We start from the raw sequence: 21093 nt of genomic DNA, 5'->3' as shown, positions 1-21093 counted from the left end.
TATGTTCTTGAATAAGAAATCTTAAGACTTATCAGTTTTAAATTACCATTTTTGTATCTTACCATAAAAGGCAACTCAATAAACTATTTTCATGTTGCCCATCAGTATGTTACACAGATGCCTTGATTTGGAGAATGACCTGCCCTTATTACATCTTTTTATTAAGTGAAGCCATTGATGTTCTCATCCTATTTTTTCAGAAGTAAACACCTAAAAATTGCATTGCTTTCCTGACAGAATGACAAATGTAGGGTTTGATTTAAGCCTGATGATAGCAAGAAGGAAAACATTTCAAGTTACTAGGACAATTAGCTGAGAAGGGAACACTGCAATAAATAGGTGCATTGACAGACGCTGTAAAACAAAATATTAAAGTAGAGCAGTCCGAAGAGTCAGAAATATTTTTTAAGCCCAGTGGAAATCAGTTCCTAAATCAAGTTCATTGAATAAAAACACTGTGAGTGACTGGAGACCCCTTTTTGAAAAATATTGTTTTCTAAAGTTTCCTTCTTCTCATTAGAGTTCTCCAAACAGGCAGAAAAAAACAACAGTTAATTAAAATGTGAGGCCACAGTCAATCTGGGTACAAAGGGGCTATAACAAATTTAAATGGTAGAAACTTTATACAGACTTTCTACAGAATAAAAATCTAGAGAAGGCAGCAAAGAGAGGAAGTCAGTTAGGTGGGTTCTTCCAGAAACACCAGGTAGCCATGCTGTGATGAAAAGCAAGGCAGGGGTGGAGGGAAATATAATAAAGGTTTGAAAAGGGAGGAATGACAAAAAAGCCATTATCAGTACCTGGCAACTGATAACTTATTTAGGTATTGTGTGATTTATGGAAAAGACCTAATGCCAGCTCAGGCATATATTTTTCTCTCCCCCGCTTGTCTATTCTCCCTGTCTTTACACCACAGTTCTATTTCATTATTTTTGAGAATGTATTATTTTATGAATTACTAAAGCCCATTCCAGACTGGGTTAGTTTTAATGCATTCGATATTTTCTGTTTGCACTTTCAAATTAACATTTCAAATAATATTAATAATTCATATTATTATTGAAACAAGAAGCAGCAATAACTTGATTTTAAAAGAGAAATCAAAAGGCATTAATTAAGCCTTTATAAATTCATAACCACTTGTCTGTAAATAATAGAAACTCATCTCAAGAAGCTGACAAAATATAATAAAAAAGCTTTTGGAAAAGGTTATTTTGTTAAATGTAGAATTTAGAAGGCTTTTTCCTCCCGTCTGTTTGTTTTCATGGTATTTTGTATTAGGGAAGCAGTGCTTTTAACAGCTTACAGTTGAGAAGTGATCAGCCTTTGACTTGCCCATGTTTTGCAATCTGTCTCTCACTACGGTTCTAATCTGGCACAGTGATGCAAGTACAAACTCGGTGCCAAATTCTCTGCTGATTTAGGCCTGCAGCACGATCCTATTTGACTTCAGTGGGAAATGTATGAAATATAAATCTATGAAGGATTTCACCCCCTGTTCTAAACCAAATGATTTTTAGTCTGATCTGCATGTGGTGTCAGGCAGTTTAGGTCCATTTATTATCTCAGTGGAGTTATGCTGATTTACAACAGCCAAGGAGCTGGCCCCGTATGTACAACCAACACTAAAGCAATGAAAATAATTCAGAGGAAGTTCTGCTAGAGAAATATATTACTCTCCAGAATATAAATGTATGCCATACTGGAAACAATTGATTCTACAGTTCTACTCAATGCCTTTGTTCCATCAAATACAGGGGAAGTCTACTGAGTGTGAAGAAAGACTTCTGCCAAAGTTCTTCACATCTGCTCATATTGTACAAATTGCAGCCACTGAAATTATCCCGCTCCATTTATTCAGCAAGAAAGTGGCACTTCACATGACATAATATGCAAAACGAAAGAAGGAAAACAATTGTAAAGTGGCGAGCTAAGACAACATGCATACTGGGAAAAGATGCATGGACATCTTGTTAAAAAGGATCTGCAGATCAACACGGAGATGCGGACATCCAGTACTGGGCTCCATGCCAATCTGCAGAGCTATTAGCAAAGGCCATACGAGAGTATGAAAAAGTGTTGAAACTCTGGAAGCAGCAGAGAAAATTAGTATCTGAGATTAAAGGGTTTACTAGTTAAAACCCAGGAGAAAATATCCTGAGGCTGCAGTGACCATGAGATGGTGGAGTTCAGTATCCTGCAAGGAGGAGGCAGGACAATAAGTAGCATCGCAACCCTGGACTTCAGGAGAGCAAACTTTGGCCTCTTCAGGGACCTGCTTGGGGGAATGCCATGGCTTACGGCCYTAGAAGGAAGGGGGGTCCAAGAGAGCTGGTTAATATTCAAGCATCACTTCCTCCAAGCTCCAGATCGGTGCATCCCTATGAGTAAGAAGTCAAGCAAAGGGGGCAGGAGACCTGCGAGGATGAGCAAGGAGCTCCTGGCAAAACTCAACCAGAAGAAGGAAGTATACAGAAGGTGGAAAGGGGGACAGGCCACTTGGGAGGAATATAGGAACGTTGTCAGAGTATGCAGGGATGCGACAAGGAAGGCTAAGGCCCGTTTGGAATTAAATCTGGCAAGGGATGTGAAGGACAAGAAGAAGGGCTTCTTCAAATACATCAGYAGCAARARGAAGACTAGGGAAAATGTGGGCCCKYTGCTGAATGGGGTGGGTGCCCTGGTGACGAAGGATGCAGAGAAGGCAGAGTTACTGAATGCCTTCTTTGCTTCAGTCTTTCCTGCTCAGGCCAGCCCTCAGGAACCCCAGACCCTGGAGGCAAGAGAGAAAGTCTGGAGAAAGGAAGACTTTCCCTTGGTGGAGGAGGATTGGGTTAGAGATCATTTAGGCAAACYTGACACCCACAAATCCATGAGCCCCGATGGGATGCAGCTCAGAGGGTTGTGATCAGCGGTGACGTCTAGATGGAGGCCTGTAGCTAGCGGTGTCCCCCAGGGGTCAGTACTGGGTCCAGTCTTGTTCAACTTATTCATCAGTGACCTGGATGAAGGGACAGAGTGCACCCTCAGCAAGTTTGCTGATGATACAAAACTGGGAGGAGTAGCTGATACACCAGAGGGCTGTGCTGCCATTCAGAGAGACCTGGACAGGCTGGAGAGGTGGGTGGAGAGGAACCTCCTGAAGTTCAACAAAGGSAAGTGCAGAGTCCTGCACCTGGGGAGGAATAACCCCATGCACCAGGACAGGTTGGGGACTGACCTGCTGGAAAGCAGCTCTGCGGAGAAGGACCTGGGAGTGCTGGTGGACACCAAGTTAAGCATGAGGCAGCAATGTGCCCTTGTGGCCAAGAAGGCCAATGGTATCCTGGGGTGCATCAGGAAGAGTGTTGCCAGCAGGTCGAGGGAGGTGATTCTCCCCCTCTCCTCAGCCCTGGTGAGGCCGCATCTGGAGTCCTGTGTCCAGTTCTGGGCTCCCCAGTACAAGAGGGATGTGGCGCTACTGCAGCAAGTCCAGCGAAAGGCTACAAAGATGATTAGGGGACTGGAGAATCTCTCTTAGGAGGAACGGCTGAGAGAGCTGGGCCTGTTTAGCCTGGAGAAGAGAAGACTGAGAGGATGGGGCCAGACTCTTTTCAGCGGTGCCCAGCGACAGGACGAGAGGCAACGGGCACAAACTGAAACACAGGAAGTTGCATCTGAACATGAGAAAAAGCTTCTTCACTGTGGGGGTGACAGAGCACTGGAACAGGTTGCCCAGAGAGCTTGTGGAGTCTCCTTCTCTGGAGATATTCAAAACCCGCCTGGACTCAATCCTGTGCAATGCGCTCTAGGTGACCCTGCTTGAGCAGGGGTGTTGAACTAGATGATCTCCAGAGGTCCCTTCCAGCCTCAACCCTTCTGTGATTCTGTGATTCTGTGAAAATTTGAACTTAAGTTCTTGTTACATTGATATCTTTTAATATATTAACAGATTCAACTTCCTTCTTGCCTAAGTGAGGTCGAAGTTTACCCTGAGATAAAGAGTGAAGTATACTAATGCATTAAAGATACAAAAATGCCTGGTTATATTTTGCATTGTGTATGTTTAAAAAGCTACTATATTAACTATAGAAAGATTATGTTAGATACATAGAAGACTATATACTTGTTTTAATTATAATGAAATACATTATAAAAGCAGCAAAATGCTAAAGAATAAAGTTGTGTAAGAGACCAAGATGCTTGTAAGAAATAGCGCCAAAAAAACTTTAAACGGGGTATAGACAATATTTAATTTCACATTTAGAATAGGTGCTATGATTAACGCTTGTAAAAACAAGGGACTATTGACCATTAAGTAGAGTTTTAGTCAATTTCACCAGAGTTTATAAATAAACTATCAATGGCAAGATATGGCCTAAATATGGAGTGTTATTCTTATCATCTGCAGAAAATAAGTCATTTTCTAGACATCTACACTTAAAAATTAATTAAGAAATAAGAAAGAATGCATAGAGAGATAAATGAATGTTTGAATTCAGACCTCATCTTTGATAAATTGAACTTTACATGGAGGTTGTCCAAGATTTCATATCTCTCAGAAGAAACAGATCTGGACAAACAGGTCATTCCACTTCCCAGTTGAAACCTTTGTTCAAATTCTGCAGAGCTGTTGTCCCATGAATCATCATCCGTGGTAAAATCTGGATTATGAAGAGCCATGCACCGTAATCTGTCACACATTTTCAGTAAACATAATTAAAACAGCGGTTTATTTCATCGGATAACAGACACAACCAATCTTGCATGTGTTTAGCTTCACTGTAATTGATTTTAATGGAAATATTCATGGAAAGAGATTTATTTAGTACAGACTGAGCTCCCCTTGGTGAAACAGTTGGGTAGAGCAGGGAGCAAAAACAAAGACCTCATGATATTTAGGTGCACCTGGYAGAGCTAACCCTCTGATGCACCAGGCAGACCTTCTTCAGGATACGGCATGTACAACCCCTAAGGGACCTTTCCTACAGCTCTGCTGTGTCTTCCAGTGCAACAGACACAACAGCACGTGAAAGCAATGCAAGCACATGACCTGCGGCTGCTTATCCTTAGCGCTCAAGTCACCTCAGTCTCAGACCTTACATCCTTTTCTTCCACATTCACAGCCCCTTCTTTCATTCAAGCTCCTCCAGAATAAATCTCTGCTCACAACCCCTGCTTTTCACATTATTTCCCAACAGGCTTGGTGTCAGAATATATGAGAGAATCATGCACAATTAAATAGAAGAGAGTTTAGAAAAGAACTATTTTGTGTAAAATGAAAGTAACTCACCCATTTTCCTCTGAGGAAACCTTCAGCAGTGGTGTCCTCTCTGTAAAGCAAGTGTTTTTTGACCTTGGGCTGAATAATTTGGAAAATTTGAAGTGATATCTTTGGAGGGAAAAAAAAGAAAAGTCAATTTGCATTACAATGATTCTCTAAGGTTCTACACAGTATTTTGCTAGTATCTAACTAGTTAAATATTCTTTAATAATGGTGTTCACGTAACTTAAGGTTTTTGCTAAGTTTGAACTCCCTTATAATCAAGGGGGACTTGACTAAACAAAATGAGAGAGATTTGCCTCATCCTATAATTGGAGTCTAAAATAATCAATGAATTTCCCTCTGAATGCCAGAGGAACCATAGACAATTAACTCACACTTTGATGCTTACATTTTGGACATCTAAAGTTAAGGCAAACAATTGTACTGTAATATTAGTGAGGCAAAATTCTTAAGGGAAATAATTATATATTTTCATATAAGTTTATATAAGTATACTACATAAAACATTAAAATAACAGGACAATTTCTGTCCCACAGAAGTCATTTGACATGTGGATAACCAGAAATCTACTAATCTCTAAAACAGCCATCTCACCCTTTGTATTAGGGAAGAAAACTTTATTTGAAATTAGTTTTCTCTTGGAAATTTCAGCAATATTATAGAAGTAGTGTGGGGTAAACTGAAAAAAACACTTTGAAGGGCTGAGCAACATCCTCCTTCCAATTCTAGCCAAGGAACTACTACCCATCTGAAGTATGGAATTGGGATTATGCATACAGAATATAATTAAACTTTTAGGAATTTAATATCGTAATGCTACCCAATTAAAGTAATACTAGGACTTGGTTTTGGACAACCATGGATTATGACAGCTACCATCTTTGTGGAAAATATCTTCCCCCTTTGCCCCCCACAGTCTGCAAATTCTCTGACCCACAGAAGAACCTTGCCCCAAAATCCATGTCACTCTTAAACCAATAATTGTAGTTCACCAAATCTGAAGTTGCGAGCAGAAGCAATAAAAGGGCACTGCAGCCTGGGCAGGACAAGTCAGCCTCCATCCCTATTGTCATAGGTAGCTGCAAGTTCCTCATTCCTGAGGCACGAACACTTCCACACAGTTTCTATCAGGTCTTGGCCCTGCTGATTAACCAGATAATTAACTGATAGTAAGCTATGTTTTGCCATATTGCAGTTTAGCATTGCTAAGAGTCTTTTTCTTAAAATATAGATCCCAGAGCTTAAGAAACAGCTGAAGAGGATCAATCACAATCAAGGGGGTCTAGCTTTGGGATAAGTTTCTGGGAGAGAGAAACTCGCTGAGCCATTAGAGCATCTGTAAGATCTGGTTCTTCCAAAAACATTTTCAATCATAATGACCATTATTCAGACACACACAAATGCATTTCATTCATAACTGAGGCCATCCACCACCAGAAAGTCCTGAAGAGATGTGCTACACATACAATCAATACACAGATTAACTATTCCTGGAGACACTTAGATGTGATGGTGACAGGAATTCCATGGAAACCTTAAATGTCATTTGCTATTGCTAGAATTATAAAACCACAGACTAACAAACAAATATTCAAGGATGATGAGTAATACAGTCTTTTAAATATAAGACCAGTCCAAAGAAAAGGGTATGTATATTTAACTTAATATCACGATGGAGCATAGTCAAATTACTTGCAATGGGTAGAGGTAAGTGGGAACTCAGGCTTCGTAAAACTAAAACCTTCAGTTACTGCTTCAGTTTGCCAGTTAGTAGTGATCCTCTGTTATGATTCAGAAGCCATGCTACCTGTGTAGCAAATGAGTATGGTTATTTCAGCCTTGAGTGGCCACACCTCTCATTCAAACTCTTCTGTAAGCACTGTGTTTGCAATCTCAGCAAAAGAGAATGAAATGTTAGAGAAACTGAATTATCTGGTACCTCAGGTCAGATGTTAGACAGATTAGAATTCAGGTGCTAGATTGCACTGACACTTCATCTGTGAAGAGATGATTGCTCACAAGAGATGACTGAAGCTATTCAAGCATTCCCGTTTTGAAATAGGAGAAAATATCGCTCATATCAGAAGTTTAAGCAGAGAAATCCTTGTATTTTAAAGCATGTGCTAATTTAATCTTATCATAGCCTTAGATGTAAAAGATTACCTAGAGCTTTTAGAAAATCAGATCTATGTTTTAAGTGTAGGCTCATTGAGCATTACTGATATACTTCTGACTAATTCTAGCATTCCACTACATTTGAAAAGACACATTTAATAAAAATTCTAATGGTGGACAATGAATTTATACATTCAGAAATGTAACTCTCATGAAGACTGATTAGCCATTTCTGCTGTTAAACAAAATAGTGCTACTTGCTGCACAAAAAAGGTTCCAAAAAGTATATATTTCATATTGCTCTGATCTCACCTTGCATTGCACATGCCATTAACCCTTCTGGACTTACTTTTCTGCTTGCATGCCCGCTCCTAGGGCATGTGCAAAATCTAAGATTAGTAGCCAGAAATCTTTCTACAAAAAATTCCATTTTCTTCTTCTAATTAACAGTTACCAACACTGCTTTGGGCTAGATAAATATGTACATAAACTGACAATTCTGTTAATATTAAAAAGTAAACATATGGACACAGACAATACAAGATGCTGCAGGATTAGCAGGCAGTAGCAGTCTCCTACTACTTGAGTAACAAATACCTAAAACCCAGAAATTCTCACAATTTCTTCTCTAATAACCTGAAGGGTGCAGTGAACATTCTACCTTCATAGTACCACTGAAACCAATGAAGACATGTTCAAGTGTAAGTCCCAAAATGCAGATTATTCTAACATAATGAAGTCGGTCCTTTTCTCTTTTGAATAGGGCCATTCTGCTTTAGGCAGTGACTGCTTCCCCTACCAAGGGCCAGGCACAGATTTAGTGAGCTTCATTCACCGCTGGGGCCACGCTTCCTCCTCCCACGCAGATGGCTGGCACATGCATGGCACCCTGCAGGCTGCCCCCTGGGCACCAAGGGGCTTAGCCAAGGAAATGCAAAAAGCATGTGATGCAGGGCCAGAGCAAATTTGGACATTCCCCAACCTCAGGGGTCACCGCAAACGTGCCATGTCCCTCCCCTGGCACCCACTTCTGTGGGGAGAGCAGGGCAGGCACCCCTCACACCGCTTACTTCTCTCACACGGAGGAAGGAAAGCAGGGGACTGTGCAGCAGCTCATGGCGTCTCTGTGTGAAGACTTGCTTGGTAGCCACATGCAAATTTGTAAAAATTAATTTAGAAACTATTTTGGACCCAGTAACTAACTTTTGACTACTCAGCTGAATTACAGATACTTGTTCATAATGCTCAAAATTGGAAGTTTGTGTAGAAATACTTGAGCGGACACACTTTCAGCTGCACTAAAGACATACCAGAGTTGATGTATTCTGCTCCACGTTCCAGAGCGCAAAGTCTTCATCACTAGTGTAAATGAGTAACCAGCGTGCTGAACAATAGCAGCAAATGCAACCAAAAAGAGACAATAAAGGTATTGTGGAAGGTGTCTGAAGGGATCGATCCTAAGTGATGAATCCAGAAGGATGTTTAAAGACATCAACCTCACTTTCCTTTGTGCATTTGTTATCCCCACTTACTGGTATCGGTCTTGCCACCTTTAAATGGGACTATAGGGTTTCACCGACTGCCAAGAATGGCCAAATCAGTAAAACTGAAAAAGGTCTTCAGATAAAGTGAAAACCGTTAGTACATGACAACATCAATTTGCAGACAGTAGGAACACACAGACAAGAATAAGCAGCAGGAAACAGCCAGGCTTGACAAAACAAGAGTAATTAGAGGAAAAAGTAGAAGATCCTCAACTCCCCAGTGATGTGATGACTCTAATTAGAGAATGACAGTAATATAAACAATAAAGCCAATTAGGATATAAAAGAATCTTGACAGCAGAAAGCTCAAGAAAATTTGAAAAAAAATATCATGAAACAATAGCACAAATTATAGAAATGAAAGTGATCCCTGAATGGAGAGCCTAACGCAAGTGCCTTTGTGCCTTACCTACAGAGGCGCTATCTCAGGATTTGGTCATCCACTTCATTAAAAGATAACAGAGATCTTCCGCAAGTAAAATCCAGGAAGGCCCCAAAACCCTCTGGCTTTAGAGAAGCGAGTGTGCAGTGGTCAAAAAACTATCAACATCATTCTAGTTACTCCTCAGCCCTGCAACTGACTGGCAATTATGACTGCATCACAGTGGTTTCTTTTCCAGGAAGGACTGCTTGGATACTTTTCAAAACCTGGGATCAGTATACATTCTGAATGTTACTTATCTTCATGACCAAAAAAGCTTGAAACTTAGCATATCTACATGCTAGAATGGAGTGCAATCTATCTCTACTGAGCAATTCAGCAACACCACCAAGGAGCTAATCACCAGTTCAAGTCATCAGCCCGTTATGGATAGACACACTTTTAGGATCAGAAGACTGGTCTGAATTTACACTAAGTGCACATGAGGAGCTAGTAAGCTGGACACCAACTGTGTTCACTATTCTTCTCTCATTCAGAGTTAAAAATCATTAGCATTTTATACATAAAATATTAGAAGAGGCATGAAATACTTGCATTTTTATACGTATACTTTTGTATGGAGGTATACATATAGATCTCCACACAAAAAAATTAGCATTCCCATTTCACTTTGATTCAAAAGTGATGGGAGAAAATAAAAATAATTAACACATCTGTAGAAACATTTTCTGAGTCACCATTACAATCAATGGGAAAGCAACTAAACAGTCAAAAGCTAAAAAAAAAATACTTGACAATGATTTCTTCAATGACTTGCAAAGCACCACTCATGTGGAAAGATCCGTGTTACACTGATGTTAGAAAAAGAAGACTATGACCTGCCTCCTGCACAGCCACAGCTCTGGTCACATTCATTCTCACATTCAGTACAGCTGGGCCTGTTTTCTTCATTAAGAGAAGTCTTTCAAACCGAAGATTGTGTTCTTAACCACTTGGCTACTGCTGTGAAAGTAGTTTATACAGATTTTGGCTCTGTCCATAGGAGTATAGGTTTGTTCTGAGGAAGCAATGTGGTTTTTGAGCTGGTTACTTGCAGTCAAAGTCATATTCTCCTATCATTAATCTTTCAAGCAATTACAATTTCTGACTGTTTCCATAGTAACCCAGAAGATCGACCAGCATCATAGGAGAGCTGTTCACCTCACAGACAATACAGCAGGTTCTGCCAAGTCATAAAGGTGTCCGCAGATGAAACTCCAGCTCTCTGACAGAGCAGTTGGAGAAGAATCCCATCCACAGCACCTAAAAATATGAGGGTCCAAATGCAAGTTCAGGGCATCTAGGCAGAAGCTCCCACAATCTATGGATGTGCTGCAGCTCCCAGGCACGAGCAACATTCAGGTTCTTTTGGTGGTGCTTGTACCTCTTCTGTAAAGCTGTACAACAGAAACATGACCTTCAACCTCCAAAACTCACTTGGACAATATAAGGAGAGGCAAGCTCCCTCTGCCATACTGGCCACATGGAGAATATGGGGAGAGCAGGAGGAAAAAGGAAGGAGTGTGAGAAAATATGGTTATTCCCACTGATGGGCTGACAATTCCTCAGACATTACTCAGTGTAGGTGGCTGAAGAGCACTGTAGGTTCCACCTCCAACAAACCAGTGTTTCCCATTAAGTGCAGGTGATTATTCCCAAAGTTGTCAGAGGGCTTTGGATCAAATCCACTAAAAGAACTCAGCTCCTGCCCTTGAGCACCAGACGTGCACACATGCCATGTGAACACAGACTTTTCAGGTCTTTCCTAGAATGATTAAGCATTACATTTAAAAGAAGAAAAAAGAAAAAGATAAGGGAAGATGTTGTAGGAAACGTTGTACAGCAATAAACAAGCTTTCAAGCCTGAATACCCTAAAGCAGAGGACACCAAGAGAAGCAAACATCCTACAGGAGCCTAAGGAAGGGAAAGCACACACTCACTTAAGTTAGCTGGCAAACACTTAAAATAATTTCTAGGTTTGGCTGGAGCCTGTTATTTAGCCTTATATTGAAAAGATTAATCATGCCACACAATGCATTAGGTTTTCACTCCCTATAATAAAAAGCACCGGTTAATATAATGCTTCATCTGCCATATGCTAAGTCATGCACACAAGTATCAGTAAAAGAGCTATTTCTATGACAACAGAAAGCAATAATTCTCACTTCTACAGAAAGGAGTTGGTCAGAATTGAAGAAGAGGTGAATATACAAGCATATATATTGCGCAAGAACATCAACAATTTTGAACATATCTTATTGAAAATTTCGCTACATAAAACATTAAAAACAGAATCTCTTCAGGAAAAAGGTTAGCCTGTTTCCTTGAATTGGTAGTCAGTAAAATCATTACAAATGTGAGGTTGCCCCTGAATGAAAGTCCAGGAATACAACAGAGCCAAGGGATTATAACAAAGTCGGTAAAATTTTAGGCAAAGTTTCCTAGAGGAGAAGACCTGAGTTAGAATGTCAGAGAGTTAATTAATCATGCAGGAGTCTGGTAGCAATTGTAGGACTTTAATTTATGAGTTTTACATTTTAATTTAGCCTTATTTAGGAAGCACCAGCTTCCCTGAACACAGAATATTTATCCTCACACTAGATCACATGTACTGAACTAATTGTTATTATCATAATTGTAAACAAGCATGAATTAAAATTAAATTGAAAAGCAGAGAGGTTTTTACTAGAAAAAACAACCAAACAACAACAACAAAAAAAAGCCCACAGCAGTATTAGACTGCATCTTAAAATACATTCCTCCACCCAGATTTGGTGTCAGTATCTATCTAATAAAATCCACTTGTGGACAATGGTTACATGGTACAAATTGAGCATTCAGCTTTTAAACATTTAAAAAGCAATGTTGTACTGTATACTAAGCAGCTGTATGCATACGTCTATGAACATCATGATCTGTATGTGCTGACACACAGACACAACACTGTCATGATGTATCCTCAGTGGCAGCACATCACAGGGGAACTGTTAAGATTACCCATCACAAATGAAATATGGTCAACTGATACACTAAGAGTCAAGGGAAGGATCAAAGTCTCCAGAGCTCATATCTCTAAACAGGCTCCAGATGTTTTCTGATGACTGCTTTATGTAGTTTCAACTAAATCACCACATAACCCCTTGACCCTTTAAAAGCATGCACCATTAAGATGTCAGAAAAATTTAGCAATGAAAGCATTACTTAATACAGACAGATTTTCTCTTTGACTTTCCTAATTTTCTTTTAGGAGGGACTGTATAGGATTCTCCAGAGGATTGCAGCATTGGCACCACCTGACAGCAAGACACTAGACCAGGCGCAGCCAACTGGTAGGGCTCATGTTGAGACGTACCTTGCCACAGCCAAGTCTCCAGACAAATTAAGAACATGCATAAGAAAGATGCAGTGAAAAGTGTGCTGAGCCTGTCCGAGATGGACCCTTATACGGGTCCTACCTAATGTGCTTGCTTCATTCATTTCTTCAAACTTACAAATGAGCTGCTGGATCTGGGGTGGGGGAGAACATGTCCCAAAAGAGGATATGCTAGTGGTCTCACTTCCTTTATTTGTTCCATATTCTGCTATTCAAAAAATTAGGGCAATTTTAAGTTCAGAAACAGCTAAGCAAATAGAACACTTCATTTTTTCTTTTTTTTCTTTTTTTTAATCAAATAAGGCTTTGTAGCATTATCATACTTCACCAAAAAATGAAATTTTCAGATACTTTCAGAACTTCAGTGGCTTCTTTTCCCCAAAATTCTTTGCCTGCTTCTGTCAGGGGATGTCTTCATCAAGACATCAGGATGTGATTAACTACTTAGAGAGACCAACACCGCTCCTGACTGGGTGAGTCTAAAATAAGTTGCTCAGAAGCTGTTCTAGCTCAGTGTAGGAGGACTAAGCTTTTCCATACTTTCTCTGCCCTGGTACCAGGGCACCAAAAGGGCTGGCGTCCCCAAGGGAGGAAGAGGGGAGCTGAGCAAGCAACCATCCTTTGAAGGACTGAGAAGTTGTACTAAGAAGGCACAGAGGCTGTTCCCTCCTCTCCATTTTCTGCTTCAGCAAAGAAAACTGGAAAGCAATAGGAGAAAGCAGACAAAAACTGCAGAGAGTCTGAAAGTGAAAACACATTTCAGGAGCGGATGCTGCCAACACAGTTTAGCTGTTGGTGACTGCCAACAAGCTGCAAGTTTGAAGTAGGCAGCAGTATTGGGAGTGGTCCAAATTCCCCAAACTCCATTTCTCTATGGATCACACAGATAACCTGCTACAAAATAATATTCGCAAATGGTGCAGGACACATTGAAAAATGAATCTGCTATATGAAGGCAATTTACTGGCAACATTTTGAGCATGGCTGCACTTGTAATGCTGTAGCATTTTCTGCAAGCATGGCTTTTAAATGCCAGCATTTCTTTTTGGCATTCACTACTGGCTTTTAGTTTAACCAACTCTGATGCTAACTCAAATTTATGACAAATTGGGGTGGGGGGGCATATCTAAATCTGTGAGGCAATTCCAAGAATCTCAAAAGTTAAAAGAAAGTGGTCACAATTTATATTTTAAAAATATTATATCTGCCCAGACTCTCTTATAGAGGCAGATTTGTGGCACTGCAATGATGGGAACATGAACAGAAGGACAGCTCTGAGAAACAGCTGGACATTGTGGCCATCTCGGCACAATGTTATTCTTAATCCCTGTAGTGATACAACGTTGTACTCTCAAAGACTTTGGGGAATATACATTAAAGTATGAAGAGTCACTGTCAGACTGGCTGAATTTACAGATGATCAGAAAGGAAGCACTGTTAGAAGACCACTGGGCACTTCCCAGATGAGGAAATACTTTTCTGCAGAATGATGAGGCAGAACTATTTTGATACAATTTTCCTTAATCCAAGCAATGTACTGACAAGCTGCCACATGTAATTATGCTTCTGGCCTTGCATACTCATATAATTTTGTTTCATATGCCACTCACCCCAGCTTTGGAGACTGAAAAGAGTAATTAGGGAGCTATACTTGAAGATGAAATCATAAAGAAACTATTTTTCTTTTTAAAGCTTTTAATTAAGAATTGCTGTTCCATACATTTCATTTCAATAATTTGGAGAGAACATTATTCATACCTGTAACCTTTGGAGAGAAAAAGTAACTTTGTCACTAAAAACAGAGTGACTTCATTGCTTAAAGTCAAAAAAAAAAGCCAGACAGGTGACAGCTGTACAAAAAAAAAAACATTAACAATGTGAAAAAAGTGTGACTGGCTTCTGTGCCTGGAGAGGGGTGGAAGGGGCAGGGGGAGTTGAAGACAAGCAGCAGGCCACAGTGTGGCTTAAAATGTTCAAATTCCTACCAAATCAAGCTTTGTTTAAAAAAATATATGCTGTATCCCCACTATTGTAAGCTTTCTGGGACTTGTATTTTGTCCTTTGGTCACTGTAAAATGAAATGCACAGCTGTGGTACCTTTTAATTGAACAAGGAGAGCTCAAGAACCCAGCCTTATATTTGGTAAAAATTTGGGTTCTCAGAAGTTATTACATTATAACTCATTTATGTAGCTCCTGATCTCAGCAGATTGCCCAGGACCCATTTTTAGCATAAAATGCTAAAATTCTCTCCAAAGCTAGGACTTGAGACACTACTCAGAATAGGCAGAGAAGAAACAACTGTTAAATTTTAAGATTAAGAAATCATTTAGAGGGCTATACAGCTATTATATACTGAAATAACAGTATCAAGCTGATAAAATAATGGGTATTTTCTCACTATAATGGAAGTCCTTCCATTATATTTAATCTTTTAACACTTTTTAATTATAATGGAAGTATTAGATTTCCTTTTCAGCCTCTGGCTGAGCATAAGTCATTAAAGAAGTTATTCATGTAACTTTTGCCATCTAAAAGTCTGTCCTAGGATAGTTAAAGTCCCTGGTGATGGAGAGAGCTCTCCAAATCATATTCATCCTCTCCATCCCTCATCTTGACTATTCAAGGAACCTGGATAACTAACTTTGAGATAACAGAAAGATTTGTATACTAAATAATATATAATTACAGTGTGCAGATTTTTGTGCCTCTTCTTTCATGCAATTTTTATTTGATATCAGACTAAATACTATCTTTGGCATAGAAGATTTTTCACCAGAAGTTATTGTGTTGATTAGAAATACAAAGAACTATGGACAAGTCCTTCCAAACATGATTTCTTCACAACTCTCTAACAAGTAATTTGAAATAGAGAGCGAAACCAAGTCACTGGTCATTTCATTCAGCTTTGAGTTATATCAGTCAGAGCTATTTTTAAATTATTTTAAAAGCAGTGAAAAACCCTGAGGAACAAACTGAAGAAACTAGACAGAATTAAAACATGGGTGATTATAATATGCTATTTGCTCTTAACATTTGGAGAATATTCCCTGAAATAAAAAGAATAAGTGCAATTTTGTCTCATAAAGACATGGCTCTTCCTCGTAATCACTCTTCACCGAAAGCATGGTAGCATATTAACATAAGTAGTTTCTAAGCCTCAGGAAATTCATTCTACAGTATTGGGTTCTATTTTGCTACTAGGGCTCTTTAAAGGACTCAGATATCTATAGGGACCTCAAGGCTACAATGTCAGAGAGGGAGCTATCTAATTTATGTAAATATGCAGGTCTAAAACATAGATTCCTGATTCCGCGCCAATGGAAGAGGAATTTGAAACACAAGATCTGAGTCCATAAACACAGCCAACTTAGATTTTCAAAAAAATAGGAAGGGTTGTAAATTATGCATTCCAAAGAAATTCTGTGCAGAGTAGCATGCAAATGTATATTCTGCAAGTTTCCCCCTGAAAGCAGGGGGATTGATGACAAAAGAAAAGAATAAGGACACCATTTCAGCTTGCTTTCCTCCTGATTTAAGCTGTAATCATTCTGCAGGTAAGAACATACTACTATGCACTGAAAAGCCAACAAAACAAAGATATGTTTTTCAGGTTCCTATTTGGCAAATGGCTTTGTCCTAGCAGCACAGTTATACTATACATCATATTTCTTGATTCAGTGAGGTATTTCTTTACCCCCAGTCACACAGATGCTAGATTCTCTCAGCTCAGACATTGTGTTCCCTTTGGCCCTTACAGAATAACACTTAGGTTATTCTGTAATCACACAAAAAYGGTTTTGTTCCATCTTGCTCCTGACGTGACATATTCTTGATGAGGAACACCGTAACATTTGTTATGAATGTTCTATAAATAAGCACCCTCCCAAAGCTAAATAAGACCTGGACATTGATCACCATAAAAAAAAAGTAGGATTCTGCTCAGCTGCTGTAGAGATAATAAGTCTTTCCATGCACATGAAAACTTCTGTCCATCCAAACAAGAGATTGTATAAATAAAACCTCACTCTGTTCTCCAAAAGAAAAAGAAAATGGAAAAGAAAAAGAGTCAGTGCTGCTGACTACAAAAAAATAATTCTCCAGCAAGAGATTATCCACAGAAAAGGGGAAACCCCATGCTGACATAGCCACCYGTTACCACAAGCCCTTTCTGTTTTCTTTCCTTTATTAAGGCTGAAGGCTCCAGGCTGCTGTACGAAGAGATGAAAAAAACAGCAGGTCCTTAGAAATGAATCCCATTAAAGAAGCAAGAAAGATACGACTATCTCCAAAAGCAGAAAATTTGAAATTAAGAATCTGTTATTGGTACCATCATGGCAGAGATGCAGTGGAACACAGAGTTAATTTAAACAGTTAAAGACAGAAGAAAGTTTACAAATGTTGGGTTTTTTTTTTTTTTCCAAGGAGATATACAGTGCCTGAATAATCTATTAGTTTTCAGCAAAAACATCACTTGTTAACATTTTAAAAAGCTTGGGGAGAAAAGGGCTTTTCGTGAAAAAAAGCAAAGCTTGTCCTTTGCTATGTGTCGGACCAGACAGTTACATAGCTATCTGATTATAAACTCATAGGGATCAAAAAGGTTCAGTGCTCTTGAGTCAACAGCACCGCCAAATAAAAGAAGCCTGGAATGCACATCAGATGCCTGACAGCAGCTTAAAAGTTGGATCAAGTTTAGTGCTAACAAAACACGGCTCCTCACATAAATCTTTTGAATAAAATAACTGCAGAAACTGGCGCCAAGACAAACAGCCACTACACTAACAAATGTCTTTTTAACATAGTCTGCAAAGGCAGTATGCAAAAAGAAATTATTGGTAAGGAGTGAGATGGCAGGAAAAATGAGAGATACTCTGGCAACATGGAAACAAAAATGGAAAAAGAAAGGTAAGTGGATACTCAAGGCAGAGGAGCAGTGAGGTGAAGTAACAAGAAAGAGCACAGGATGAGAGAAACTAAAATGACCAGAACCGGACATTGTTCTTAAAAGCTGGAACATATAGGTAGCTCTTCTGCACCTCCAGAATCAACATGGAATAGTGGTTATTCCTCTACACAAAAATAACAGCTTTAAAGCCCAAATGATGACATTACACTTGAATCATGGCACTTAGGTGCCATAGTTCACAATTCCAAAGAAATGTTTTAAAAACAAGCCCCAGAAAAGATGTAGGAGAAACAGAGGTCCACAGCACATTGTCACAGAAAAACTTTCATTTTGTACAATTTTAGTATTGCGCAATGTGAAAGTTAATCAGAACAGTGGAAGAACAAAAGCCACAGGAATTAGCTCCTCCAGAAGCATTAGGAAAACGCATCGGCTGGAGAGAAAAATGTCATAACACGTGGCAGACCTAAAAGATCAGATTTTAACATAAGACAAAAATGTATAGCCATATTAAACTAAAAAACAAAAAGACCATTGATTTAGCAAGGAAGCACAGACTCCATCAGCATCTGCTCTTCATTCCACTAGGCATGTTTAGAGACTGTAATTCCACAGGAAAAGAGGAAAGAGCCCAGGACAAGAGCAGTTTGGTTTCACAGACCAATCAAAAAAGAAGTAATGCTGGTGTGACCCTTTTGCTGAATATTCCATTTTTAATTCATTTACTCAAAATGTGGGAGATGGATGTACAATTCCCTCTCTGGTCTGAGGTAGCCTAAACACACATCTCCCAACTTTTGAAAAAGTGCATGGCCCACCAGGCTCCAAAGCACTCTTATTTTTGGTTTTGCTCTTTCACTTTTCCATAAATAATGAAACGTCCGTTGAGAGAAGAACTGTGACTCAGGTATTCTGTTTTCTCAGTCAGTTTCCTGATAATCAACATTATATGAATATCTCTTTTCCTCTTGCTCCTTTTTTCAGTGACTATTTTGTTGAAAGCAGGATGGCCTCAAGGGAGAGAAGAGGAGGGATTTTTCAGGATACCATCTTAGCTGCTAGTCAGGGTAGTCAGGTGAGAGCTGGGGTAGCTTAGTTCGTGTTGACTATTTGCCAGAAAATACCGCCCCAACCTCTGCCCAGGCTGGCTACTGGGGAACTGCTGCTAAGCATGAAGTGGGGAGAGGAGACTCAGACACAGATGGAAGGAGAAGAATCTGGAAGGAGAGAGATCAACAGTAGAACTATTGAGAAGGATGAATGCAAGTCCTTGCTTTTGGCTACAGAGAGACACTGGGGGAAGCTGAAAGTGTGAAAGGGGGTGAGACCAGCATGTAGTGAACTTTGGAATGAGTTAGATAAAAGCAAGTTAATGCAGTAGTTGTAAACCAGACTCTAATGTGATCAATCCTCAGCTACAATAAAATATCCTAACTCCCCCAAAAGCTGCAGTTAACAAAAGAGGATGAAAATTATGGCTCCCTAACCTTGAAACTAACCAGCAGAGTTAATGGCACTCTTTGCTTCCACTGAACACCTTGCACTAGTGAGTACTTACTATTCTATCTTTCAATAAAAAATAAGACATGAAAGCAGGATAAAAACATGGAAGGCCATCATACCTCAAAAGTAAAACTGCATCGCAAAGGGTACAGAAAGGTACCTTTCATGCCTTTCCTTTTTGCATACCTTATTGTTAGATGTTATAGACTGCAGTTCTACCTGGTGATAGAGACATGTTTCAGTTTGCCCAACACTTTAAATGTCTCTCCTATTAGAAATAATTAGCATGAGAGTGGTTTGTCCTCTTGTATTAGATGCACAGGAAATCATTCTCAACCATGGCAAAAATTTCCAGGGTAGAGTGGTCATACATTTAAGAACTGAAGTTCATGTTAAATTGAATGTAGCTGATGGAAAAATAGATAAGTGCAGATGGAAGAAATTAGCTAGTGAATTAGAAAAAAAATAGGATCACAGTCTGTAGTCTGGCAAGTCATATGGTTTTTTTCAAAAACTGCTATTCGTAAGGAGCTCAAGTGATTTATTCTCTGAAATACATCAAAGGCTGATAAATGAGTCACCAAAATGCTTACAGACAGTGACCAAGCAAGCAATTCTCTGTTTGATAGGTACTAATGGGACTGCAAGGGCAACTTGGAATAATTGTGCTAATGGATCAGCAGGAGTCAGTGACCACGTAGAGCTCTGTCCGCTGCAGGCCAGAGCTAAGCCAAGGACAGCACAGTGAGCYGGAGCCAGGTCCTGTCAGAACTGGGTACATTCAGAATTAACGCATTTGTTGTTGGGGTTGTTTTTTCACTTTGCACATGTTTTATATGAATTTTTTCGGGCAGGGTGAAATAGAAAGCAAGAGGATTGGCAGTCACTGTAACTCACAGTTTTCAGAAATGCAACAGAGGATATTGACTCACTACTGGCTGTGAATTAGCATTATTCAGAAGCAGCTGTGAAAGGTTGAAAGTTTCACTAGTATTTGCTGAGCTATTCCCTTTCTGTCCTCATCAGTAAGGACAGCAAACTCAGTCCATCTACATTCACTTCCTGGAATCATTGATGGGAATTTTTGTAAGGATTCCTTTGCCTAAAGTGAAGTTCTACTACTTTTTTAGTATGGAAGCATTTATGTCATAAAGCCATGGGGGCAATTATATTGAACTGGTATGTGTGGCAAGGCATTGCATTTGCTGTTTGAGAAGAAAGTTATACGCTGTTGAGGAGTTTACTGTAAGAAGTGTAAGCCTGAATTAATACACTTACTTGAATTGTGTAGGTAGATGTTTTGCAGTGACTTCAGCCAGCCAGTGTTGTGGTTTTATGTAGTTTTTTTCTTTCCCATTGCTTGAAAAACAGAGAAATAAAAGCAGCTTCAAATATCCTTGGTCTCTAGTCTTTCTAGGAGTGATAGGAGCAACGCTACCTCCTCAGCCATGTCAATGACATGTGAACTGCAATCCTCTTCAGGAGTTTATTGACAGCTGTTTCATCATGTAAAGCTCTTAGGGTGAAAAGCATGAACCTGAATTTAGTGAATATGTCTGATAAAAGGAATGGTAAATCCAGAAGGAGGGTAACCAGGAATGTACTTCTGTTTTGTCTGATGTGTCTTTAACTGTGGAATCTAAACAGCAGGGCTATGTTCTACTATTACACAAATACACAATTTTGTTATATCAATTGCCAGCACTTGGCTTCTTTGGAAATGTTTCAATGTACAGAATATGTCTAACTGCTCTGTTATGGACTGTATGGAGAGGCTCCCAGTGCTTTTCAGAGCAGAGCAATAAGACCAAATGTTTTTTGCAGAAATGGCGCAAGAGGATTTGTGCATTCTAGACATCCTTTTCACCTCAGATTTACTTGGCACATTGTAGTTTGTGCTCAAAAATGAGCTAATCAGGAATCATAAGGAGTAGTAATATTTCAGTGTAAAAATTTTATAC

General features: G+C 39.4%; 1 protein-coding gene across 1 annotated transcript in view; it reads right to left on the bottom strand.

The window, feature by feature from the left end:
* Positions 1–21093, bottom strand: part of OCA2 (OCA2 melanosomal transmembrane protein) — a 222030-nt gene that overhangs the window by 154386 nt on the left and 46551 nt on the right. The window contains exons 3-4 of the mRNA XM_026074701.1: positions 5273–5371; positions 4484–4672 (exon numbers count right to left, since the gene is read on the bottom strand). Coding sequence (XP_025930486.1) covers positions 4484–4672; positions 5273–5371 — 288 coding nt within the window. The remainder of the gene's footprint in view (positions 1–4483; positions 4673–5272; positions 5372–21093) is intronic.

Source organism: Apteryx rowi, unplaced genomic scaffold (assembly GCF_003343035.1).
Source record: "Apteryx rowi isolate R43461 unplaced genomic scaffold, aptRow1 scaffold_396, whole genome shotgun sequence".
Classification (NCBI taxonomy): domain Eukaryota; kingdom Metazoa; phylum Chordata; class Aves; order Apterygiformes; family Apterygidae; genus Apteryx; species Apteryx rowi.
The sequence above is the reverse complement of the archived record's forward strand: the minus strand, read 5'-3'. Positions and strand labels throughout refer to the sequence as shown.